Source organism: Catharus ustulatus, chromosome 7 (assembly GCF_009819885.2).
Source record: "Catharus ustulatus isolate bCatUst1 chromosome 7, bCatUst1.pri.v2, whole genome shotgun sequence".
Lineage (NCBI taxonomy): Eukaryota > Metazoa > Chordata > Aves > Passeriformes > Turdidae > Catharus > Catharus ustulatus.
Genome location: NC_046227.1, coordinates 29,479,489 through 29,506,157, shown reverse-complemented (window position 1 = coordinate 29,506,157; position 26,669 = coordinate 29,479,489). Strand labels below are relative to the sequence as shown.

Genomic DNA, 26,669 nt, shown 5'->3' with positions numbered 1-26,669 from the left:
GCTTTTATTAGCTACTGATGCTAAAGAGCGGCAGCACTGGGTTAGCAGGCTACAGATATGCACACAGCATCACACAGAAGCTATTGGAAAGGTATGACTGATGCTCTCATGGGCAAAAATCAGGCTACTGGTAGAAGTAGTTGCAAAACAACTTCAGTGTTACTGAAGTCCTTCCATTTTGGGAATGTTACTGCTTTTTCCCCCCCTTTTTTTAACCCCTTACTTTTTTTTTTTTTTTTTTTTTTAATAAAAACCACTCAGCAACCCACAGATAACTTTAGGGTGAATTCCCATGTTTGAGAAAAAAGTCCTCAACACTGTATCTGAGCTCTATTGTTTCCATTTGCTAACCATATAGTGGGTATGCACATAGTGTATTTTATAGAGCCTCCTGATTGCTGTAACACCTATTCTGATAGCTGAATAAAATCTTGCTTTTAAATTACAATCAGCATCTTGTAACTGGTTTTGTTGTAAGAGATAAGTTGAATTAATAGCTCTAAATGAAATTCCATTCTTTTAAATGTCAGCTCTATCCCTGCAGGATCTGTTAGGAGTTAATTTCTGTCAGGAGTCAATTTCAGATCAAGGACTGATGTTCAAATCAGAGAAGTGATACTTACTGATCAGTCTCATTTCATAGATTGCTCTTAATTAGACTATAAAAGAGAGGAGCTAGAAGCAGACAGTGGAAAATATTTAGCAGTTGCTACTAATGCATTATTAGGGCTTTACCATCTTTCTTTGCTCTATTAAAAATTGAACTGTTCTGCTGTATCTTTCACATTAGAACATTTGCTGGTTATTAGGATTAATTGTAAATGTTTCTCAATATGCTTATTTATTCACTAGAACAACCCTCCTCTGAAATCTCGCAGCTTCTCTCTTGCATCCCAAGGAAGCACCAACTCTCCTGGTGTGCAGAGAAGACCCAGTCAAAATGCAGTTTCCTTCTTCAATGTTGGACATCACAGATTGCCAACAGGAAAAAGAGTTCCCATTATGCAGCCAGATCATCTTGTGGATGTTAGAGAGGTTTGTATGTTTAAATTCCCTTACAGTTTTTTGAGAGAGCTGTGTTGTTATTTGTGAGGTTGTAGAGAAACCTGCCCTTCTTAGTTGGATATATTGTCAATAGCACAGCTGTGTGAAGATAAGTAATTTGCCCTGGCTAATTGTAGAAGCACATGGAGTATATTCTGTGATTTTTGTACTCTGCAGTAGTATCCTGATGCTGAAGACAGAACCATGTTTTCATCCTTGCAGGCTGTAGCACTACAAGTGACAAGGGAATATCCTTAAGGGATATAACATCACATATTATGATATTATTGAACACTTTTCTTCCCATGTCAGGCTGCAGAAGAGCTGACTAAGCTGTGCTTGTGTCTCTTATGACTAAGGAGATGTTGGTTATGATTGTATTTCAGAATGCTAATACCATTTTCTGGTATGCTGATTCATTTGCACAAATAGTCTAGGAATGGATGTGACAGAACAGAGAGCAATTCAAACACCTGCTTTTTTTTTCACTGTATGTTCAGATGCAGTGTATTTGGGAGAAAAATCCAGAAATAATTACCTTTCTGTCTTGACTGATAGAACAGACCAACTACTGATTGATTTTAACTTGTGAATATATCCAGGGTGGATCTTGCTTATTTAAAGATACTGCATTGCAAACTTGTGTTACTTAGTGGTATTATTGATGTTAGTAAGTATTTTAATGTTAACTGTAGTTAATGTAGTGTGATACATTTCTTGACAAAAATAAGTTTCTAATGGAGAATGCAAATAAAATACAGGACATGTGAATAGCTAGAAATTGACCTTAGACAATCTGGAATAGAAGAGTGCTGTGTATTTTGTGAGCCTCATTAACCTTAAAATATGTGGCTGAGCACTGTGGTAAGTTCTCCAGTAAATGAGTGTTGCAGATAGTTTCACTAATGTGGCATGCTGTCATTGTGCCCTCATTTATATCGGGTACTAAGGTGTAATTATTCTGTAGTTTACACAAGGTGACTGCCTCTTTAAACCTTGGAGTCTGTGAATCTCGCTCCACAGCAGACTTTTTGCAGATGTCTTGCAAAAGGGTAATTGCTGCCATCCTGTTTTTATCCTCTTAGAGCAGTAAAGTCTCCTGTAGTGCTAATGCAGAGACATGTGAAGTGCTCCCAGGTACTCAGGAAAACAAAAATGTTTCAGAAATGGCTTTTTCACTTTTTGAATTTTCAAACACTATTATGGCATTCAAAATTTCAGGGAGGAGAGAGGAGTATGTGTGAGCTGGAGCACTGAAACAGTGGCTTGCATCCTGTAATTGGGATAAAGTGGAATGACTTCTTGGCACTACCAAAAGCACAGGAAACTATTAATGCTCTTTTGATTGCTACTGGGTTTGGTGGCACGGCATGATTATTTATCAACTTAAAAACTTTAGGCTTGTACAGATGAGGAATCCTCAGTACTGCTGGCTCTTCTGAATGTTAAAGTTAGTTTGCTTGCCTTTTTAAGCTGAAATACTGTTGGATATCATGGCTACTCTTTTGTAGATCTAATTACAATACTGAAAGCAGGTATGTGCCTGTAACCCCTGAGCACACATGGTACAGTTTGAACACCTAGAAATGAATTTTGAAAAGCTGTGGGACTAGCAACTTCTTTCAGAGAATCTGCTACATTGATTTTCCCATGAATTGCACTATACCTGGGTCTCCTTGTCAGTCCTTTCCCTTTAACTGTCCTTTGTTCTTGGCTGAATGTGTGTCAGGATGCTGACTGGTTGTTGTGCAAAGCAGGAGGTTTAAGAAGATCTTTTTGCTAACTAGCACTAAATGCAGGTGTCTTTGTGCTCACAAGGTGAGAACAATAGCCTGGGTATTTTTCCAAGATTTTGGATTTTTAAGTCACTCTGCTTTTCTTCTCCTGGCACTATTTTTTTCCCCCAAAGCTGAGTGCATAATTAGGAAAAAGCTTAGGGCTGTTCTAAATGTGTCCTTTGAAAGGGAAGTGTGCCTATTTAAACTTCATATCTAAGCATAGCAGGGCTTGTCCTATTGTCTGACCTGATCCTGGAATGAAGTGCTTGGGGCCTGCCACGTGGTGAATTACTAACAGTAAAGGTCACCAGAAGGATTGTGGTGATTTGTCAACTAATTGTGGTGTTTCTGTGGGGGTTTCTTTTTAAGCTAACACACTTTCAAAATTGGGAAAAACTGGATACAAAGGCTTTTATGTTTTTGACTGGAGAAAATGGAGACACGTTGTGATAGCAGCTGGTATGTTTGCTTAGGCAAGGCTATCTATAACTAAATGTTTTAGTAGCTTTCTGCTCTGCTGCTCTTGGTGTATGCTAAGGCTGACTCTGCACAGTTAATACCACTTTTAAAGAGCCAATGCTCTGTAAATTCACACCTTCACATGCTACAGAGCCAAGCCCTGAAAAGTTCCAAAGATCACATACTATGAACTTGGATGAATACATCTTCCTTAAGTATTGCATAAAAGCAGTTCCTGGAAGGGTTTGCAGGTAGTAGTAGTACTGACAAAAAAAATCAGACAGATACTGCTAGGATTAGGAATTAAATAATTGGAGTGAAAAAACTACCTAGTACCACAGCAGTTAGGTGCATGTTTCTTTAAAGGCTTTTAAAAGAAATTCTGCTGCTACTCTGCTAAATCAGTCTGTCCTTGCATTTACCTTCACTACCAGAACATATAATGATTGCAGAGTAGTGTTGTCCAGTTACATGGATGCTGTTTGTTGTTCCTCCCCATAAAGGGACTAGCATGTGTAGGAATTTGCTTTCATCCCTGTGATTCAAAATCAGATAATATTCTGTTTCTGTGAGTATAAAGAGGAAAGTGCTGCTTGATGGCTGGTGTGCTTTGCCCCTGCACCTCATGTGGGAAAATGTGCTGTTGCAGATTCTGTGATTTAGGGGTGTGGAGCTCTGTGTGAAGGAGGAAAAGAGCTTGGGAAGAGCAAGGGGGACAATGACAACAGGACAGGACAGCTGCAGTTTGTACACAGAATGAAGGTGAAAACCCTGCTGGCTTTTCTTCTCTCACTTCAAAGTAAATGCTGAGATAGTGATAAGCAGTGTGGTGTCAATGCAGACAATAAATGAAGATTTTTTTATAGTTTGAGTCAAAATGAGGAATACAGGTCTTCTCTGTTAAAGTACTGCACCTCTGATTGTTGGGAGGGAAAAAATCTTGATACCCAGAGAGAGTAGAGCCTATTCCAGACTGTGCAGAGCACAATTACTTAATTACTTCTCACACAGAGTGCATATGGGTGATGCCTTAGGATTTTAGCTTTTGTATTTTTCATATATTTGTAACCCTGCAATTCTCCCCTCGTTCCCATCCCTATCGACTAGGCATGGAAGTGTTTGATACTACCTGCAACAAGTATCTTGCTCAAATTCCTCTTTGCCTTTTTTTTAAAGTCATTTCGATATTCTTTCGCTTGTTAATAAAGTGCCATATATTTTTGTGACCAGATTCATCATGTATTTAATGACTTTGTAGTAGTAGTAGTTCTCATAGTCAAGAAAAAGAAGTACTGTTAATTTTGCATATCTGTTACCTTGTGGTTTTATTATTGGCCTGAAACCATTTGGGATCCTCTGTGTGCACAGCTGAGCAGGTACCACACAACACTTCCAGCAGCTGATCAGTGACTGTTTTGTTTGACAGATGATGTCTCAGGCTGAGGGCCAGCAGAGAGACTTGATCAGGAGCATAGAATGCCTTCCTGCCTCTGGTCACCTTACATCCTTGGATCAAGACCTATTGATGCTCAAAGCAACTTCCATGGCAACCATGAACTGCCTAAATGACTGTTTCCATATTCTCCAGTTACAACATGCTTCTCAACAAAAGGGATCCTTACCAGCAGGTGGGTATAGGTGCTCACAGAGAGGAGAACTCCATAATAAATACAAATCCCTTCCTTCTTGCAAAAATGTTTTTCCACTAACACATGGGCAAAGGAAACAGCTGACTGTCTTCTTTCTTGTGAATTTTTCCCAACTCCAACTTGTTTGTGTTGGATGGAACTCTGTGCATGTTGAATATGTATATTTTTAATCATTTATTCTGTCAGGAAGTCTGTGGCAGCAGCTGCATAAATGTAACATCTAATTGTTGTACAACATCTCACAACAGAATAATTTAAGTAAGGCACCGCAGCACAAAGGCTGCCTTTGGGATCTAACTGTACTAGTGGAGGGGGAATTTCATGGGATTGCAGATTCTAGGACATTCTAGTGTCCACTACAGTTCTTCCAAATGTCATGCTTTTTAAATTTTTTTTTTGCACACTGAATGCCTATTATGAGTATTTACATGTGTGTAGCTTCCATTTCCAGTTAAACATTAAAATACAAAACCCTGACTTTGCACTGGTTGTTACTAATACTGTTTAAATATCAGTATTCTTGTTTTGAGTTACTGCCTTGGTCTAAATCATGGTCTAAAGACAAGTGTTGTGTTCTATTCTGAGGCCAGAACAGACTTGTAAATCAATAAAAATTACTTAAAGGTTGAGAAAAATAGAAAATCTCTTTTAATAAACAACTGACCACCCCAAAAAACAAACAGAAACCCCCCAAACTCTACTGCTCATGGGTTTGGAATATGTGCATTCACAGGCAGCAGACAAAAATGTTGCCACGTCTGCACAATTGATTACTTCTGTACAAGCAAGAGCTTAGTGGAATTGTTCTGCCTGATTCATGTGCAGAGTTTGGAACTGAACGTGGTCGTGGTTGTTTGTAAATTCTTCTGCATCTTATTGTGCCTTTTTCATGTGTTTACTTTGTGGCTTTTTGTGAGGTTTGTGGGATTTTCAAATGCTCTTGCACAACAGATCAGTAGATATAGTAATAAAACACACACCTAAGTTGTCTCTCCCCTTATCTGTCCCATATTCCTCTCCTATTTCTGGTGCCTGCTTTGTCAAGCATATTACTTCAGAGCTGTAATTAATTTAGCTTCCAAGATGAAAAAAATGTTATATAAAAATATTAAAACTATATAAAATTGTTTAGTGATTCTGAAATCACCAGAGGCATTAAAACAGAATATGAGAATAGAGTGAATTCAATTTTTTGCTGTATTTCAGTTCAAAATTTCGTTTTGAACACAGAAAACTGGATGGCAACTCTTGAGATATTTGTCTGAAGTTGTTCTGAAAGAGCTCTTCCTATTCTGTGTGAATTTTTTTAACTGTTGATGCCTAACTGTGGGAGATGCACATCAGAAGTTTTTTGTTTTGGCATTTTCACATATGCACTAAGGTGATTTTTTGACTTTTGTCTGAGGATATAAGTAGGGTCCAATGAGTACCATTGTAATAACTTAAGGAGATAGTTTTGGTTTGGGGTTTTTTTGGCAAGTGGTGTAGGTTTTTAATTTTTTAAACCATGCAGGGAAAAATTTAATTCACTGTCTGCTGTTCAGTTGGTATCTGCCTGGTGTGGCCAAATCTAAAAATACTGCTTGAACATGTCTAAATCCTGAAGATTTCCAGTGATATCCTGGGGAGATGGATGGAGAAGAGAGGATCAACAGATTGGAGGATGCATTACTGGGGCCAGAGTTAAAAAGAGACCATTAACAGAATGCATGTGTCTTTCTGCAGCCTTCCATCTCTCCCCTGCTGTGGCCTTGAGACACTGTAATACATTTGTTCCTTTCAAAGATTGCCAAGAACTTCTTTAAATCATTTAAAAAAAAATCCTTTTAGCTTAGGTTTCTCCTCTTGACTAAGGAGGGATACTTCTGGTTCAACTGGTGCAGCCAGGCTGAAAAATGAAGGATTAGAAATAATGTAAGAGTGCCAGTTTGCTGTGGATTGTTAGATGATAAAAACCCCCCAACGAACAATATAAGAAAAACAAAACAAAAATTCTGAAGACTGAAAATACTGCCCCAATACATCAAAGTGTATTCTGATTCACAAAGATAAAGATGAAAATTCCACCTATTAACTTTTCCTAAATTCCAGTCACAAGTAGTGTGCAACAATTTGTAATTCTTGAAGAAAAATGTAGGAACTGAAAACTCAAGAGGTTTGCACTGTACCGGAGGTGAAGTGCTGACAGCTGTTTAAAAAGAAATTGGTGTAGACTCTAGGGGAGGAGGATGTCACAATAAGGAGAATGGCTTGTGCCTATGCAAAATAGCTGAGAGCAGGTTTGTATATGCTTTTCCAGTGAAAGAGTAGTGTTAAGGAGCTATCTTGTCCATTCACAAAGATTAAAACACAGCTGGTACCTCAAATCTTTCAAAAATACCCTCTTAACAGCAAAAAATAAACAGAAAATTTAATAAATAAGATTATTTTAGGTGTAACTACTAGAAGATATTAAAGGGAGGCTGTTGGGTGAATTCAAGCTAATACAGAGGCAGTGAGTGTGGATTAAATGCAACCTAGAGCATGCAGTTAGAGATTAGTGTGTTGAAAGTTACAGCTTAGAAAGTAGATGTCATGGAGAGGTTTTTAAGACAAGTAAAACCTTTTCAAAAAGGTGTGAGAACAACATTCTCAGCGTCTTATTTTTTTGCTGCTTTGAAACTTCTGTTTAAATAACTTTAATTTAGTGTGGTCAGGAATTCTTGTTTCTTATGATGTAGTGGATTAATGAGTAAAGGATGATGAAAATAAGCTACCTAGCTGTGGAAAAGTTGTCTCAGTAGCAAAACTGGACTTTTTTCCTGCTGCAGTATTATCCTGGTGGAAATGCTACTATTAATCTGAATTAAGCTTACTCTTGGCAGTTTTGGTTGAGGATGTGACCTAGTTGCAGTTACTCACAGGAGTTTGGAAATAAAGTATCGTGTATCATATGGGAAGAGACAACAGACACCATAGTATAGGTGTCTTAATATAGCACAGAGAATTGCTGTCTGGTGGCAGAAATTCAGGTTTCCTAATAATTTCTGTGTTTGCAACCCAGCCAAGATGATTTGTCAGTTTGTGTATTCTTCAGTAAAAACTGGTTGGACTCACCTGTACATTTATTGCCCTTTGAAAAAGAATGGAACATTTGTATTATTAATGAGGAACCTGACCCGTTCTGATAAATTAACTGGGAGTAACTAGAGATGCTGGAATCATCAGGTGGGTAATAGCTTTCCAAACCCTGTAGGTTTGTTTTGGTTTGTTTTTTTTTTCACATCTATTATTTATTCAACAGTGTGTGCCTGTCTTCTCTGCAGCTGAGAAAAGACAAGCACCCTCTCCAGAGAAAACAGTGGCAACAAAACTTCTGCTTTAGGTCTTTTTAGTCTAGAATAGAGCTAGGTTTTAGAAGCTGATGAGTGGAAAGCTGTTTTTTAAAATTTTGGTACCAGCTAAAGAAAAGTGTAAGGGCTGCTTAACATTCCCATGATACTGGGCTCCTCCTGTAGTGTCTGATTACACCTTTCATGACACCAACTAGTTTCTCCAGTCCAAGTTGCATGTATTACAGCTCGCCAATCCCAGTGTTTGTGCTAATGATCACTGAAGGTGGTGTCTCATTGCACCACCTTTGTTTAGTGACTGCTGGAGGCATTAGCTGCAGGAGGAATTGGCTGCTTACAGCTTATTCCACAAGAAATAGTTGTTTTGTTGGAAACTGCTGTTTGCTGACCTCACAGAGGATGAGCAAGCTTCAGCGCAAACTTTCCTTTGCTTCAGGAACGACAATCAGTTGGTTGGAACCGAAGATCTCCCTGGCAAACCACTTCAAAAATGGAGCAGCTCAGAATTTCCCAGCAGAGATAAACAAGCCAGCATCTGTCAGAGAAGAGCAGTCCATTGCAGAGCCCTGCCAGCTAACAAGGGTAAGGTAATGTGACATCCCATTTCTGTGGGGAATTATTCGGAGTAATACCTGTAGTTGTTTCAATCATATTATGTGAAAATGATTTAATGACAGTCATTCTCATACTTTTGGTTAGCTGTGTAGGAGGAGGAGTGAGGACAGTTGCAGTAAGTGAAACTCTCTACCTTGTTTATTCAAGAAATTTTTGCTGCTTTATGTAATTTGTTGTCAAATGAAGGGAGCCAATTGGGGTGGTAATGCAAGGCACTGAAATAGGGTTTTTGCACTTCATTATTTACTTGTCTTAGATAAAAAGTGAGGGAATACTGCTTAACTGAAATTCTTGACACTCTCAAAATAGGCTCAAGAACTACCTAAGTAGACAAAACACAAAATTGCTGGTCTTCAGCTATTACATATCCCTTTATTTTCTAGGTCTTGTTGCATCTGTTTTTCTTAGTCTGAACAATTCTCATCATTTGACTACAGGGTGGCTTAATGCATTTGAAATACAGTTACAGTCTGTATCATTTTCAGCTACAGTCTGTATCATTATAACTGATAAAATGGATTTGAATTGCAAAACACTGAAGTAAAAAACCAGCAGGGATTATGATGAAGAACATGTTTTCCTAACTAAACTAGAAAATCGTAATTACATCCTCTTTATGCTAGTTTGTTTCACACAGTTGTTTGGCTGGGACTGTGTAACTGAAAAGATAATGTGCTGTTCTATGTCTCTGCAATAGCACTGGGCTGTCTTAGAGAAAAATCGAAATGGAAAGGATTTTTTCAATTGCTACAGTTTATAGGTTTTTTAAATGGGTCAGAGTAGTTACTATCAAGTTAAAAAAAAGAAAAGATGAAACAAAACTAGGAGCTTTCAACTAAATCACTTAATTCCTTCCTTTCAGTAATTAAGCTAGTCACAGTTTGAGTATTTAATGTATTTGAGGTATGACTTGTGTTATCACTCCCTGTAGGTATTTTAGCTCCTTTATTTCTGAGAGCAGAACACCATAGCATCCTTGGACAGGAGTCACCTCTGTGATACTGCACTCACCAGGATCTGAGCTCTGTGTGAGGGCTTGGCCCCCTGTTTTTGGTGGTTGTAAATCTGCCTTGAGCCAGGCTAGCTGCTCCAGGACGAAGGGCTTTGCTTAGGCAGAGGCATACTGCTGCCTTCCCGTGGCATTCAGTGCCTCTCCCCTCTGAATCCACCTCCCTCCGGCTGTTTGCCCCAGGAAGGTGCAGCTCAGAGCCCGAGGAATGACAGCATCCCTCCTGCCTGAAGCGTTTGACTTTCTGCTTGGGCTGTGGTGGTTGTTAAAACAGGGCAGATACAATTTCTAGCCTGTCTGCTTTAGTTACATGTGTGGGGTTTTGTTATTTTTGTTTATTGTTATTCTTTGTTATTTTGTTATTTTATTGAAACTACTCCAGGTTACTTTTTTTCTTTCACTGTTACATATTTGCCCTCACGGCAACATGATAATGCTTGTGAAGCACAGCTTGTAGGTACAGGCATGATGATAGTCATGGAACTCATAAACAGAGCTACAGTCTGGTACAGCCTTTGGAGTAGTGATGGCAGCACTGGAAAGGCTGAAGTAGTGTGGAGGTGGAGGGGGTTACTGAGGTGGTTAGAATTGCTGCTAGCTTTTGGTTTGCTGTTTCTGTGTGTGTGTTAGATGCTTGACATTCTGTGAACCCACAAAACTTACAGGAATTTCTTTTAAGCTTTTTTTCTTTTTTTCCATGACCCATATGAAGGGGTGAGAAATCTGAGCCTGAATCCTCCAGATGGAATCTGCACTGAGTTATCTTTATATCCATTCAAATTCTTCAGCTGTTGTTTATCTTGAGAGTAGATTCCATTGTGTAACTCTCTGCAGGGGTTTATTTAGTCTTTTTTTCATACATGGGCAGTTAAATACAATATGAAGTACTTTTTGAATACTATCTGGCCAGTTACATCTTTGAGCAAAATTTATGGCTCCTATTCCAGGAACCTGAAGAAATAAATCCAGATGAGGAGCTGGAGGACATCTGTGATGATAAAGAAGATGACCTGGGAGCAGTGGAAGAGCAGCGCAGTGTTATCTTGCATCTTCTGTCCCAGCTGAAACTTGGCATGGACTTAACACGAGTAAGTAACTGAAGTGTGAATACTGGCTGCAGTAAAAGTGAAGTATCATTTAAGCCTCAACTCCTGTATTGAGCAGTATTGAGTTTAGTATGAAATTGTGGAACATCAAGTCCCAAGGTTTAATGTCCCGGATTGAGACAGGTTTGGGTGAAATGTGCTGACTCTGTCTTTTCTATTACCTTCCCTTTGTGTTTTCTACTGTGTTTGTTACCTTTCCTGTAATGGCCTGTCTTCTTTCCAGTGTTTGAACCTTAGTCTTTTTATGCTGTTTTCTTCAGCCTTCTCATATTTCTCTTTCTGCTCTGTTTCCATGATCTGTTTCCTATCTTGATAATACTTTTTCACACAACTTGTATAACCCTCCACCTGTGTCCATGATGCTTCTGAAAAGAAGTTTGCTTTTGGTTCTGCCTTATCTATCTTTAGATGTCTGTTTAAGCCTCCTTCCTATTCTCATTTCTGTGTTTCCTCACAAGCAGGCAAGAACGACGTTACACTGGAGAAAATTGGATTTAACACTTGAGTGCAAATCTCAAAAGCAAGCAGCTTGGAAAAATTAACACTCAGGTGCTATTAGACAACTTGGACAGCAAATCTGGGAAAATCAGGCTGTTACCAGCTTATGTTCAATTCATTCCTGAAAAGGCTTCTTGCCATAAGCACTGGGTACTTTGAAATCAAGAAATTGATTTTACAGTAGCATGCAGTGAGGAAAACATTCTCTTTTGGAATTGTGGATTATTTTTTTTTTTTAAACCTATGTTTTTTGAGCACTAGTTACATAGCCCCTAGGAACATTTGTGTTGTGCAGCTTGTGTTTCACAGCTTGAGAGGGAAAATGAAAAGATGGTGTGAACAGACCCTGCTGTCTGTGGTCAGATGTAAACCCCTGCTGCTTAACGAGGAACTGGTTAAGTCACTCTATCACTTACATTAAAGACTGGATTTAGGATATCTTTTTTCTTAGTTGAAACAAGTTGTTGAGCTTGTCTCCCAGTTGTGTCTTTTGGCTGTGTGGGGAGAGGTTGTGTTTATTTCAGAGGAGGCAAAGCACTAAAATGGACAAACCTGACTTCAAAACAGGTAATGAAGTTGTTAGAATTGTACTTAATTCAGTATTGGGATACTGAACTGAAAAGCCAGTTAAATATTTAAGATTGGTGTTGTTGCAACATGGCAAGTGTGTTCAGTTTAACCTGAATGTCTGTTAAGTTTTATGTCTGTGCTTTTTCTCTTAGTCTGCAGCTGATTTAAATGGATTGTCTTGATCCCACGGTTGAGGTACTGTGTTGCTGTTTACAACAGTTAGTTATGTCACTGAGTTTAGCTATGTGAGGCTTGTTGCCACTGCAGAGAAGGAAAACACTGGTGATGTCCACAGCCTTTCACTCTAGGGGATTTCCCTTGGCTCAGGAAGGACAGGATTGCTGGTTTTTATAGTGTTGAATGTAACTGTGAAAATTTAAGATATCTCTGCTCAGAGGCACAGGATCAATCCATCCTGTGCTGCTTCTCATGGATGCTTGTCCTAGTTGCAGTGTGGAGAGAGATTCTGCCAGCTCTCCAGAGCTGATATTGCTTCCCAACTTTCCTCTCCATTGGACCATACCTTTCCTCTCCATTTCCATACCTTTCCTAACTTCTGCTCTGAACCCTCTGAGTTCCTTCGTGCTTATTTTTTCTTTCGTGGGTATATGGGACACATTGTCTCTTTGTATCTCTTTAATGTTTTTGTGGTTTTTTACCTCATGCTCAGAATCTCTTCAATCCTATTGAACTCAGTCCTCACTGGGTTTTTTTCTCCTTACAAATTGCTTTTCTGGAACTTCACTGTATTTTGCTCACATCTTACAAGAGGAACAAGAAAGTGCACTCTGAAAGTGGGGTGTCCCAAACAGGACAGACTCCTCTTCCCAAGGACTTCTCGTACAAAAGGCCTGTCTCTGTTTTCTTTGATTTCCAGGTGGTTCTTCCCACTTTCATTCTGGAGAAGCGGTCGCTGCTGGAGATGTACGCGGATTTCATGTCGCACCCCGATCTGTTCATCGGCATCACGAACGGCAGCAGCCCCGAGGAGAGGATGATCCGCTTCGTGGAGTATTACCTCACCTCCTTCCACGAGGGCCGCAAGGGAGCCATTGCCAAGAAACCCTACAACCCCATCATTGGGGAGACCTTCCACTGCTCCTGGAGGATGCCCAAGAGCAACGTGGCCACCGATGCTGGCACCAACTCCTCTGCTCACACCCCTTCAGAGCAAGTAACTCTGCCTAAAGAGCTGGAGGGCCAAGCAGAGCCGGACTATTACACAGTGAAATTTGTAGCTGAGCAAGTGTCCCACCATCCTCCTGTCTCAGGGTTTTATGCTGAGTGTGTAGAGAGGAACATGTGTGTCAATGCCCACGTCTGGACAAAAAGTAAATTCCTAGGAATGTCCATAGGAGTGACGATGGTTGGCGAGGGTAAGTGTAAATTCTGTCCTTTGTTCATTTCAGAAGTTTTAAAAAATACTATTAATATGATAGCAAATTTGATCTATTCAAAAGATGCAAGTTGTCATTGTAAACAGCAAATTTTCATGTGGGAGGAAAAAAATAGGAAGGTTTATGCTTTGCCGGAAATCAGGATTATATTTAGAAATAAAATATTGACTTCTAAGCCAAAAGTCAGCTACTGTGATGTAAACTGATATTTATGAATTAATTTGCATCAGGTATTTATTAAATAGAATAGAAGTATTGTTGCATTTCTCTGTATTGCACTTGATCTTTTATGCACATTTTGATTTTCTTTAACTAGAAAAATTGGATCCTTTAGGGACAGGGAAGGGTAACTGCCCTCAAATTGTAATTTTCCTTTAGTTATTAGTATTTACTGATGAGACAGCCTCTCCCACTTTGTGTCCCCTGTGTATTTTGTCCAGTACCTGGGGATTCCAGGCACTTGCATATAAACTACACTCTGGACAAGGGAATGACCAAGGGAATGCCAGGGTATGTGAAAGGCACATCTTTGGCTGTACAGGTAATTTCTGAAGTTGATATCCCTTTCTCAACTCTAACTTTTTTCAGAATTTCCCATGTTGTTTGTGCTGACATCAGACACCCAAGGGTACTGTGCTCCTGAGGCGTGGGCTGGGGCAGGCAGCAGTGAGATGTTGTGTTGTGCTCTTGCAAGGGCAAGAGGGAGGTCTTGTGCTTTTGGTTTTTTTAATAGAAATCAAACCCACTAATCTTAAAACCCAAGAAAAAGATTTAGTGTTTAAAGAGATTCTTTGCATTTATTGCAAAAGTTGCTTTTAGGAAGGAGTTGAGTTTATCTTGGCAGAGAGGTGCAGTAAGGAGAATTGTCTCTGCTACCTGCCTTGAGATTGGGTAAGGTGCATCATAGAATGGGAAAGCAGGAGTATTAGCCTTCCTCAGGATCTGCACTTCAGGGAATTCATTTGTTCTTTTGTCAGAGTAAGTCTTGTCCTGCTGTGCTCCAGAGCCATCAGTAAGAGAGTGACAGCCCTTATATGCACTACTGGAAAGTATGTGCATAGCATGGGATTGTACTTTATGGACCAGTATTACTGAGATAAATGTCTTTTCCCAAAAGAGACTTAAATGCACATTACTCAAGCTAATAATTCCAGGAAAATGTTTGTATCTAGAATCTAATAAATGTCACTCTTGTGTGGGTTTTTTAATTTTCTTTTTTTTGTTCAAGGGGCTATGAGGAAAAGTACCACATGTAATATTGACTATTTGTTTCAACAACTTGTTTGGCTTTTTCTGAAATGGTACTGGTTTACAGATTCTTGTAATTCTTTACACAGGTGTCTTGCATCTCTTGGAACACGGGGAAGAATACACCTTCTCTCTGCCCTGCGCGTATGCCCGCTCCATTTTAACTGTTCCTTGGGTAGAGCTGGGAGGAAAAGTCAACATTAACTGTGCAAAAACTGGGTATTCTGCAAGTATTAACTTTCACACCAAGCCCTTCTACGGTGGCAAATTGCATCGGTGAGAACATTGTTTGTTTGAAATGAGATTATCTCACTTTTGAAGAACTGAAGCTTACAGTTTCACTTGGTACAATTTGAAAGTGACACATCATTTGGGGTTTTTTCCATGGCTCACAATGTATTTTCCACTGTGCAATAGCTGCTCTTGTGTCATAAGTTAGAGGATGTAGTTTTACTGCAGTGATTTAATTTGGAAACTGTTCTGTTATTTGTCTCTCTGAAGTTTGTCACAGATGTAGAGGCTTTTTTAAGAGAGATCTGTTCAAGGTACTGTAGCAATTGAAAATTTGTCATGGTGATGATTGGACATTGCCAAAAGAATCTCTTGATGGGAAGCAGCAGTGTTGTCATGGTTACTCAGAGCACACAGGAGTTGCTATGGCAATGGTATGGATTTTTTTGTGGAGTGACCCTTGTTAGACCTCAACTGGATTTTGGCTCCTTGGTCCTGTACCTCTTTAGCTGGATGAAATAGAGGATAATGATAACAGACAGCTGGACATGTATCAGTCATGCCAAGATTGCAAATAAGTGCCAGCAGTTTTTTGTCACTAATGCAGGTTCAAGCAGATACTATGGTCTGCAGTGCTGGCAGTGGTTGTGTGTCAGAAATGCAATCTGAGAAACACAGGTAATGAGAGTTTAATGGAGTTCAGTACTGCACCTCAGTAGTGAGTGATATAACTTTGTCTACTGAGCAGAGGCAGTAATTTTGAGATGAATATTAAAATCCTGGATGTCAGTATTGTCTTGTTACCACACAACACTTAGAAAAATTTGATTTGTTAAAGTGAAGAAGTAACTGCAGAGTCTGACCAAGATCTCTGGCATCCTGTAGATTTAGTGATCTCTTGGGAGGAGAACAGGGACTCCACCATGTGTAATAGCTTTGGTGAGGTGTGGAAGTCACAGGATGAGAAGCAGCACAAACTTAAGGCTGCTTGCTTGTCAGCTGCTCTGTCTGCTGATTTTTGTAATGGAAATCTGTGTGAGCAGCGCAGTTATCAGTCTGGGTTTTTTAGGATATTTGTCATAAGGTTAATTTACATTTGAGCTGCTGGACCATGATGTGACAAGTCCTGGCAGCTGCCTCCTGCTGTAGCTGGCTGTGAGCGTTCCCCCTTGCCCTGCAGATTCCTGCAGGTCTGCTTTGGCTGGCATGCAGTATCTGTGTGCTGGAAGGTCTGACCTGTGATACTCATTTCATTGCTTGAGATAAATTTCTCTATTTTGATGCTAGGATTGGTGAGGATGGGTAGGTGCAGGCACAGTGGGAAGTGACCAGTGTGTGTGGAAGAAGGGAAGTAGCACTTGTGTCCTGTGCTCCCTTTTCCTCTGAGTGTAGCACCACGCAAGGTGGGAGCACAGAAGTGCTGCTTTCCACTCTCCAGGATGCAGTTGCTCAAAGGACATCAGAGCAAGCTGGGGCAGTGCAGGTTAGCTGTCCTCAGCTGCACACAGTGGAAGTGTGGAAGGAGATGTAGCCTGTGCTTTGAGTGAGCACTGATGAAATGCAGGAGGGCTGGAAGGTAGTGAGTTTTAGGGAGGTTGTGTACAGGTAACTGCAGTTTTATTGGAGCTAGAGATAGTATCCTTTGTGAATCCTGCAGCACCTCTCAAGTCTGGTTTGCATAGTGCACAGACCCTTTTATTTCTTTGTTTCTAGGAGAAAAGTTCTGTTTGAGACTGGCAACTTGCTTGCCAAGCAGTGCTCAAAAACTGAATCAGGATGAAGTGGGTGTCAGGAGGTCTTTGTACAGGCCTTGACGTTGAGAAGAAAAATGCACGAGAGCATGTGTAATTATGGTGATACTTGAGCATTGTACAGCACTCTGAATGAAATACTGCATGTCAGAAAGACATTTTCCTTATCTTGTTGTTGGGAGAGGTTTCTGTGGGAGAGACAGGGGACAAAAGCAGTTTTCCTGATTCCTAGTCTCCTCCCTTGCTTTCTGCCTTTGTGTGCCTGCTGCTTATGTGAGCAAAATGAAAATGAGACCACCTACGTAAGGAGAAGGTTGAAATGTAAAGATGTGAGATGAAGTGCCAGCAGGTAGTGAGAGATATTCTTACCAGGAAGTTTAGTTTTTATTTTTTAAGTCTGAACTATGTATCTGATGTGATACTTCAAGTGGAAATGATCAACTTGTTCTATGTGGATCAGCTTGTGTTAGTTTCTTTTTCATTTTCAATATCCTTAAGAGGCTTGAAACAAACTGAAGCCAGAACTGGAGTTTCCTGGGTAACATGAAGAGAACTGGAGCAGTAAGTGAAAGTCACTTTGCTCTTTGAGCTTCTCCACACAAATGCAATTCAAATAACTAACATTTTTCAAGGCAGTGTGACAAGTTTGCAAACTCCTTCAGGACTGAGTGATTATGCAAGGAATAGTCCTCAGATTTCTTTAGCCACAGCTTTTTAAAAATAAATTTCTTTCCTAGAGTCACAGGTGAAGTGAAGCAGAACATGACGAACACGGTGGTGTGCAGAGTGCAGGGGGAGTGGAACAGTGTGCTTGAGTTCACCTACAACAACGGGGAGACCAAATACGTGGACTTGACAAAGCTCTCTGTGACAAGAAAACGAGTCCGACCCCTGGAGAAGCAGGGCCCCTTTGAATCTAGGTAGAGTGTTTGTTTGCTTTTGCCTGACCCTTTTGTCCTAAGCAGTCTGGTGAGTGCCTTAGGAAAGCCTGCAAATATAGATAGTATTTGTGGATAGTGCTTAGCAGCACTAATTTTTTAATGCTTTCTAAGAATAAAAATGAAGAGGAAAAAAAAGTGCAAAACCCTAGTGCAGGCACGTGGTTGTTTATTTTTCCTCCTGTTTATGAACAGAGGGGATTTTTGAGTTCACAAAGTGCTTACCAGAGAATAGAATCTCCCTATTAGTTTTGTTTTTACCCATCAACTACACAACAGGGGAGCTCCTGCCATCCTCACAAGAAGCTGCTTCTTGAATAACACTTCCAATAGCAGCTTTAAAGGGTTTGCAAACAGACATTAGAGTGGCACTGGCAGAACCTCAGAACCCTTCCTACCTGCTCCCAGTTGCTGGTGTAGCTCTAAGACTTGGCCATGAGCCCTCAGCTGCACTGCAACGCTCTGACCTGGGCTGGTTTGTCATGAGTAAGTGGACAGAGTTATGTTCCACAGTGATCCTGCAGTTTGAGGTGGCTGGCTGGGAAGCCTTGGGAACAGTGAAGTTAGCAGTTTGTTTTGTAGGAGGCTGTGGCAGCACGTGACAGAGTCTCTGCGGGATGGAGACATCGATAAGGCTACGGAGCACAAGCGCGCCCTGGAAGAACGGCAGAGGAATGAAGAGAGACTTCGTGCTGAAACAGAAACACCTTGGTGTACTAAATACTTCCTTAAAGATGTAAGTTTCCTAGCAGTTATCTGCTGTTGATGGAGGCAGAAGCAGAGCTGTTATGCAAGCAGGGCATGGGTCTGAGTTCTATCAGAATAGAGTATTTAGCCTTAGATCTTACAGTTTAGCTTTGTGGGATCCATAGGAGTAAGGTGGCATAAGAATTCCTGAGCATGTGAAGGTGTGACTTCTTTCTCCACTTTGTAAATGCTTGGAGTTTGCATCAAAATGTTTTCCAGTTTTCTGGTCCTATTTCTTTTACCAAGCACTTCCTCAGTGACACATGAAAATAGTTTTGCATGTACACATGTAAACAGACTGTAACAGTAAATACCCAAAGAAATTAATCAGTAGTACTAATTTTGCTGAGGTTGTTTATGTACCCAACATATTATTGTTAGCAAGAAGGAATGTGAGTCATTCTCAGCTTACCACTTCTTTTGTTCTTCTGCATTACATTTTGGATAGAGCTTTATTTGTTTAGTGTCTTAACCTGTACTTCAGTAATAGTAGTAGTAATAGTGTAGTAAGACTTATAACAAGGGGAAGTGCAACCTGCCCAGGAGGATTGGGGAATGCTGGTATGATAACTTTGAAATAGGCTTTTCTTGTGATCCATGTGATGAGACCTTGCTTGTGTAGAGACCTTTGCTGAGCCCTTTGCAACAAGAGAGTTCTTGAATGAAATTAATGCTGTAGTAGTTTAGATTCTCCTTACAGTGAAAGCTTTATCTGTTACACTGCAGTAATGTAATTCCCCCTCTTCTTCCCATAATGTGATGGAGAAGGGGTATAGAACACAGACTAAAAGGTTTCTTTCTCTTCAACATATTCCAGATTTGTTTTGTCAAGTCCAGGACTAGCTCCCATGAAGGTTTTTTTTCTCTAAAGCTGTGTTAGTGTGATTAGCTCAAAGTTAGATAGTTGTATTGTTAGGATTGTTAGATTTGCAAAAGGTGAAATTCTGTTGCTAGTCCAGGATACAGAGGTACTCAGAGAACATTTAAACATAAACCTGAGCACTGCATTTCTGGGTAAATGGTTGGGCTGAGGCTGATCATCCTGGGCAGCTGCCTCTCTGCTGGCTGCTTATTTGGCTTCTGAGAGTAATTTGGATTACACAGTTGAGAAGAGTGGGTTAATTACAAGTGCAGTCTGCTCCCAGGGAGTGCAGGGGCTCAGCAGGAGCCTGCACGTGTTCTGAAGCAGTGTCAGCAGTGCTGATCCCTGCGCCTCAGTCTGTGGGAGTTACAGGTACCAGCTCTGTCCCTCTGCTGCTCACAGCCATCAGTCAATAGTTGTGTGGAGGCAGCTCTCCCAAGGCAGAGTCTTTATGATAACCATACTTTCTCTTTAAATTACAGGGAGATGGCTGGGTTTACCATAAACCTCTCTGGAAAACAGTCTGTGCCGCACAAACTCAGCAAACGGACAGTAACTAGAAAAAAGCTGCTTTAAGATGAGTTTTCTGGTTTTCCTCTCCTTTTCCTCTGTCTCTCAGAACACAGTAATCACACTGAGTGTCCCCTTTTTATGTAATTGTGCAAGTTTAAATGAGCATAAAGAAATAACTATACTAGGGCACTTTAAAGCTATTTAAAGAAAAAAAAAGGTAAAAATCCAAGTTGTAGAGACAAACCTGCCAGGTACATTCAACCAACTTGTTTTTTTGTATGATCCAAGAGATTTTATCTGCATTGTGTAAGATTCTTCTAAGTAGATCTGGTTGCAAAAGCTGCCTGAGAGAAGAAGGAACTGTTGGATTTTAGAGTGACATAGGAACTCTTTTGGAATCTGTGTCAAGCTCTTTAATCACTGAAACCTCCTCAGTACACATGTAGACAACAGCAACAGAAAATTGCTGCTTTTATGCCCAGTAATTAACCTTCTTGGCAAAAACTGGAAGGGTGTTTGGAAGATGTGCCTGAAATCAGTATTAAGAAACAACTGGATCATGACGACCTTTTCTTCGGAGAGAGCGCGTGCATGCATTGGAGGAATATGGGATGTATGTAGAGACTACTTTTCTTTTTTATGGATTTATAAAAGCAATTAGAAGTGTAACCATGGAGAAATTTTTCCTCTGAAACGTTTTAATATACTTGAAATAATTGACTTGAATTGGAAAAGTAATTTGAACACTTTTCAACTCTAATTTTATTAAATCCTTTTGAATGACTGGTTTTTCTCAAGTTATAATATAATGAGATCTGGCCTGGTTTTTCTCCTCCAACTTCTCTTCCTGAGGACTAAGGCTTTCAAAATGAACAGAAAACGTACGGTTTTGTATTTAAATTTCTCTGCCCATCTAATCGTTTCAGAGATGAAGTATCAGTGTTACAAACTGTCCTTTGGGTTGGTTTTGGTTTTTTTTTTTTTCTCCTGTGGTGTTGTTCAAAGCAAAGCAGTGAAATGTGACCTTGAATACATGGACTGTAGGTCCTGGTTTTTCATCTCACCATAAAAAAACCCAAACAAACATCTGATTATTCTGAGGACTGAGTATTGATTTGAAACACAATCAGATATCAGGAAACTGTATTCAGGTACAAACATCCTTTTTTTTTTTCTCCTTTTTATAACTATTTTATTGAAGTCTAAGAATTGCTGGCAATTAAGAATAGTACTTACTATGGCTTTCGTTATTGTTGTAACTACAAGCTACCTTAATTTTTCCAACAGTGGTGCCTTAATCTGTTTTTTCTTCTGATGTAGTCTTCCAATCAGTGTATATAACATTATCTGCCACTTCCCAGCCATGGCAATGGCTGCACCTGATCCAGCATCATGAGAACTCACAACTGTGTGATCTGGTAAGATGTTTTCCATAGAGAAGATGCAAGTGTAAGAATGCATCAGAAGGTTTAAATAACCATGTTAACTTTCAACACAAACTGTAAATCATGCAAAAAAAAAAAAGAGTTGGGTTTATGCACAACTGTTTTGATCCTCTTGTACATTTTTTTTTTTTGCTGTGAAATGCACTGAGATCTCAATGCAAGTCATAGTCTGTTTGTGAGAAGTGGGGGGGGATAATAAAGCTACAAAATGATTCATTTGTTCTGTCTCCTTTCCTAGAGATCAGGTGACCAGGAAAGAGTAGGTGGTTGTTTTCTTTCATGCTGGAGATCTGTCTGGGCTTTCCTTGGTCCCAAAAGTGGGATATTTTGGCACTGTGTGCTTGAGTGGTAACTGTTCTCCAGCAGAAGAATGTTTTAGGCCCTACTTGTCTTGTTTGTGATATTCTATACAACCATCCTGTTGTGATAATTTTGGGTATCCATTGGGCATTTTCATGTTTAACTGGGAATAAAAATTAAAATTAAAATAGTGGGATTAGTTCCTCCTCATTTCTCGGTCTGGGGCACATTTGACTCCTTGGCCAATTCCAGGGTTTGGGGTAGGAATCATGGTGGCAATGTGTGAAATTCTTCCATGGTTTATCAGTACCTGCTCCAAAATGGGGCTGATAGAGAAATAGATTAACACTGTACACATTTCATAGTTGTTTTATCCATGTCACGTGGCACATGTGCTTTAAACGAACAGCAAGAGCTGTGGTGCAAGGCCCAGCTTTTAATATTGGAATGATCAGAGCTAAACCAAACTTTTTTCAGCTGAGCACGTTCCAGAGATCAAACTTAGGCTTACTAAAATACAGACTTACTACTCAGTCACTAAACTCAGCTTAAAATTTTGATTTGGGATTTGTCAAGGTGATGGCTGTAAAAGAGACTGAAAAGCTCCCATGTTGACCATAAACCCATTTGTGCTGCTTATATAATGCTTTTAGTCGAGTTATTTCTCTTCCTCCCTCATCTGATATGCTTGTGGTTTCACACTAAGAAAGCTGTTATTAATTTTGTTGTAGATGTTGGAGAAATACTTTGATGCAATGCATGAAGTAATTTCTTTTAACATGGGGATGGTTCTAGGAAAAAAAGAAGATGAAGCCTTCATTTGCTCAAGTGATCACCAGAACTGATTCCTGATATGGATTTAGTTATGATGCAGATTTCTGCTTCTAGAAACAAAGGACATAGTCGAAAATCATTTAAAAAGAAAAAAATCTAGCCACTGAATATCCGGCTTAAATTGTAATTGTGATACTTCTGGGAGTGGCAAACACCCTGCGGAGTAATGGATGTATTTTTAACTCTGACCAGATTTGATTCTCTTGCATAACTGATGTTGTTTCCATCCTGTACCTTCTGGAGCAAAGGGAAGGGCTCAGTGCAGCTTCCTGTGTAGATACTTGCTAGAGCCACAGTGTGTTCCAACAGGGAACAAGGCAAAATAGGACATTGGCTTATGTTACTGTCTGTCTTCTTGGTTTGGTTGGGCCTCACTGAAGTTAAGGGCAGAATTTTCATTGATCTCAGTGGTTTTAGGCTCCCTGAATCATAAACACATCTTGGATCTTAAATAAGTGACTGTCCTTAGAGGTGCTGTGCTGCCTGCTGCTGCTTGTAGAAAACAGTGTGGCAAGTCAGCCCTGTTTAATACAGGCATTCAGGTGTGTAATCCTGATGGGTTTGTGTTTTATGGAAAAAAATGCACTGTGCAAATCAGGTTTTCAAGATTTTAGGCATGGGTAGGGGAAAAGAAAGTTTTTCAGCATATTTATAGTATGAACTGTCAAGCCTAGGATAAAGTGTATCCCCAGGAGAATTTGGATTTCAGTTATCAGAATCAGAGATGCAGCCTTCAGTGTCTAGTTTGTACAGGCTGATCCCCCCTCTGTCCCTGTCACCTGTGGGGAGATCAGGTCAGAGTGTCTTTTAATTCCTTTTGAGCTTGGAAGAACAAGTGAACACATTCATCAGTGTGTCCAAACAACTTGGTGCAGAACTTGGTATGAAAATTCTGTGCAAAATACTGTGGGAAGGAAAGATTGGACAGGCTGGGGAGGAGTTTGGTGTGTTCTTGTAGTTTATTTATCTCCATGACAGAAAAGCTGTCCCATGCTCTGTTTCTCTAGTGCTAGAGCAGTGGTTAATATATTAAAGAAATGAGGCTGAAGTCAAGTGGGCTGGAAAAGGTGTATTTGTGGGGAACTGGGGAAGGTTTTTCAAGAGAAAAGAGTTAACTTGAAAAATGATGAGCTGCCAGGAGGTAGCAGCCAGGTGAAGATTAGTGAGAATGACAGGTGTGGTCACAGTTGCAGATGTCATAAGTGGTAGCTAAGCAATTTTTTTGTCATTTAGATTTGGTGCAACCTAATTCGTTGCCCTTCTGTCTTCCTTTGGAGTGTTTAGAGACTATTTGTTTCTAGGCTTTTAATTTAGCAACTGTAAAAACAGTCCAGGGAGGTGGAAATAATAGCTGGAGAAGAAAAGGTTTTTTTATGGGTTTGTGCTGTCATAGCTGAGCACTTAAGAGAACCAAACCAGCCCTGCAGATCTGCTTCCCTGCTCCACAGTGAGGAGCCTTGGCTGCAGAAAACCTGGGGCTGTTGCATGGTTTGCTCTCTTCTCTTTCTGGGCTGATCCATGCAGCTTGTGGTGGTAAGCAATGTGCTCCTCTGGGATGCTATCCCAAAAAATACATCTCTGTGTAGGTGTCAGGTGTGGGCTTGCAGGATTTAGGGGCATCTGAGGTCCTTCCTCCCAAGGGTGAAGGGATTTGCACAGCACCAGGGTTCAGAGTGAGGTGTGACTTACCTTTCCTTAATTGCTTTCCAGAGCAGAGGCAGCCTGGGTTTCTCTGGAATGAAGGTCTCAGTTCAGTCTGATCCTGTTTCCCCGGGTGGGGTGGGTAACCCAGCAGGGGGGTGTGAGAGTTTCCAGAAGAATTGGCCAACACTCCTGTGTTGACACTGTTACTGTGGCACAGATCTGGCTAGAGGTGGCTGGAAACTGGTCCAGTGGGGGAAAGGATTGTCTAGATATCGTGCATGGAGAGTTTTTAGGGTGAAGCAGCCATGTCTACACTGGTGATTTCTTTTTTCTCTCTCAAAGAAGCTTCATACACCCATCTGAACTATCAATTAACCCAGGAATTCCCTGGTGAAGAAAGGTATGTTGGAGTTGCATTGTATCAGGCTTTTACAAACTGGATTATTATGGGTCTTTGCACAATGCTGCATGAGTGATTTTCTTGGATGTCAGCATTTCTTTCATAGAGGGTGTGGTACATCCCATGATGTCCTTTTCTCCTGCTGCAACAAATTTTGTGTGTTTGTGTAGGGCATTAAAAAGAGGAAAATTATTTTAATCACTGCATAATAAGTTAGACAAGAAACTCCTGATGACAGTATGGAAGGACTTAAAAAAGATAGACATGGAATTCAGGTGCTTATTAATAAAAGGTTAAACATTATTATTTTAAAAAATAAGAAAAGGAATGCTTTGCATCATTATACGTTTTAAGTAAGTACAAAGTCAGTTCATATAATAACATTTCACTGTAACCACAATATTGATTCCACAGTTCACTGTCTGTGGGAGGAAACAGATCTCATAAATAATTTATGTACTAGATCTTAGTTCCATTTTGAAAAACTGAGGTTCTTTTCCCCCATGAGCTAAATGCTTCTCCCTTATCCTCTTGTTCCTCATGATGAAGCCTTTTTCCCGCTGCGTCACTGAATGTTTCTGCTCCCATTGCTGTCCTGGTGCTCCCCACCTGGAGAAGCTGTTTTGCTGGCCTCGTTGTCCATGTTGTTGTTGAGGATGTCATCACAATCCATCTGTGCCATCAGGTTGAAGCGCTCAGCCACGCAGTGGGCGGTGAGCCGAGCCTCGGGGTCGTGGTCCCAGCACTCGGTGATGGTGTCGCACAGGAAGCGCATTCCCTGCAGTCACAAGGGCTGAAATTAGGATCAGGAGGCAGGAAGAAAAGGATCTAACACAGTCTCAGTGGTTTACCACACTTCTGACAGCCTCCTGCATAAAGGCTGTTTTTGGCCAAGCTTAAGCACAGGAGGAGTCAGCCTCGGTAAGTTGTGGAAGTGCTGATGCTTCCACTGGCACTGCTTGTGTGAGAGCAGCAGCCTCAGCTCTCACAGCATCTGCTCCCAAACATTCCCCATGCTCCCTGCAAACTGGCTCATGTTGGCTCTGAGACTTGCAGCCTGTTTCCTTTTAGCCCCTATTTATTTCCCGTCTCAGCCTTGCCCATTTGGATCAGAGAATCCTAAAATCAGGAGGAGTAGGAGAGGTGTGGGCGGTGACCTGAAGTTTGCTGGCTGAGCCCAGGCCTCTGGGTTTGAGCTGAGCCCTGCCTGTTATACCTGGAGGGAGGAGGGTGGGGGAGGAGGTGGTTTTCAAAGGTAGGTTTGGAAATAATTTCTTAAATCTGACTTCTTGTTTTAGCGACATTCTGAAAGGGTGCCAAGCACTCATTGCAGTGTGCAGCAGAGCCTTGCTCTGTTATCACAAAACATTTTGTTTGAGATGGGGTGAGATGCTTCCCACTTTACTCCAGAGCACATGGAGTTCCTCTCAGGTAGAATGCTTACAATCTCCCAGAAAGCCTTTTTTTTGTGTGTGTGTTTAAGGCTCTGAAAACAGTCACAGTATTTTGGACTTAGAAACAAAATAAATGATAGTATTCAGCTGGTGCTTTTCCCACTCTTTAGCTAGTAACACAGAATAGCATTAGAAGCTATGTTGAACCTTCCCTTGCCCATGTAATTCCATCATGTGCTATTGCTCTTGGCATCATTGTCAACTAAAGTTGGAACACAGTGGAAAAATCATTATTCTAAATAAAGCTTCGTGTTTTTCAGTGGGTTTTATGTATTTCTTAATATGCAGTTAAGAGTACCCTAAAGTTTCATATGGACCCACACAGGAGGAAGTTCCAAGTCCTGCAGAGATACAGGGTGAGTTCCATCTGCCCTTCTGCACCTTATTCAGAGCTGGCTGCTCTCTGCTAAGGTTCATTGTGCTAAATCTTCCATAATAGACACAGACTGGAGAGAACAGGATTGTACAGCAAAACTGACAGATGGTGTGTTTCAGCACCTCTGACGTCACTCATTTATTAGCTTAGTTGAAAGGATTTGAGAGTAATTGATTGCATTCAAAAATGAGCTAGCTTAGGTGAAGCTTTTAAAGTTATCCTGTTCTTAAATAGGACATCCAAGATTTTTTGTACTTATTTTTCCTGAAATCATAACATTTGCAGTTTGCCTTGTAGTGATGATGCTCTTTTGAATGCTATAACTGAAACATCTTGTTTTGCTTACAAAATGAACTTAGTTTGGCTTTTATATTTTGTATCAGTTTTTGTAATATTCCAAAGGATGCTGAGTTGTATAAGTGTATTTTTAGTGGCAATATTGACTTAAGCTTCCCCTGCTCCTTCCTGT

General features: G+C 40.4%; 2 protein-coding genes across 2 annotated transcripts in view; one reads left to right on the top strand and one right to left on the bottom strand.

The window, feature by feature from the left end:
* Positions 1–21,404, top strand: part of OSBPL11 (oxysterol binding protein like 11) — a 37,613-nt gene extending 16,209 nt beyond the window's left edge. Inside the window, exons 4-13 of the mRNA XM_033064790.1 lie at positions 12–91; positions 853–1,035; positions 4,708–4,909; positions 8,699–8,844; positions 10,834–10,974; positions 12,938–13,436; positions 14,795–14,981; positions 17,425–17,607; positions 18,208–18,361; positions 19,717–21,404. Of these exons, the coding sequence (XP_032920681.1) occupies positions 12–91; positions 853–1,035; positions 4,708–4,909; positions 8,699–8,844; positions 10,834–10,974; positions 12,938–13,436; positions 14,795–14,981; positions 17,425–17,607; positions 18,208–18,361; positions 19,717–19,794 (1,853 nt within the window). The 3' untranslated portion in view covers positions 19,795–21,404. The remainder of the gene's footprint in view (positions 1–11; positions 92–852; positions 1,036–4,707; positions 4,910–8,698; positions 8,845–10,833; positions 10,975–12,937; positions 13,437–14,794; positions 14,982–17,424; positions 17,608–18,207; positions 18,362–19,716) is intronic.
* Positions 20,911–26,669, bottom strand: part of LOC116998738 (TGF-beta receptor type-2-like) — a 34,175-nt gene continuing 28,416 nt past the window's right edge. Inside the window, exon 7 of the mRNA XM_033064791.2 lies at positions 20,911–25,148. Within this exon, the coding sequence (XP_032920682.1) occupies positions 24,936–25,148 (213 nt within the window). The 3' untranslated portion in view covers positions 20,911–24,935. The remainder of the gene's footprint in view (positions 25,149–26,669) is intronic.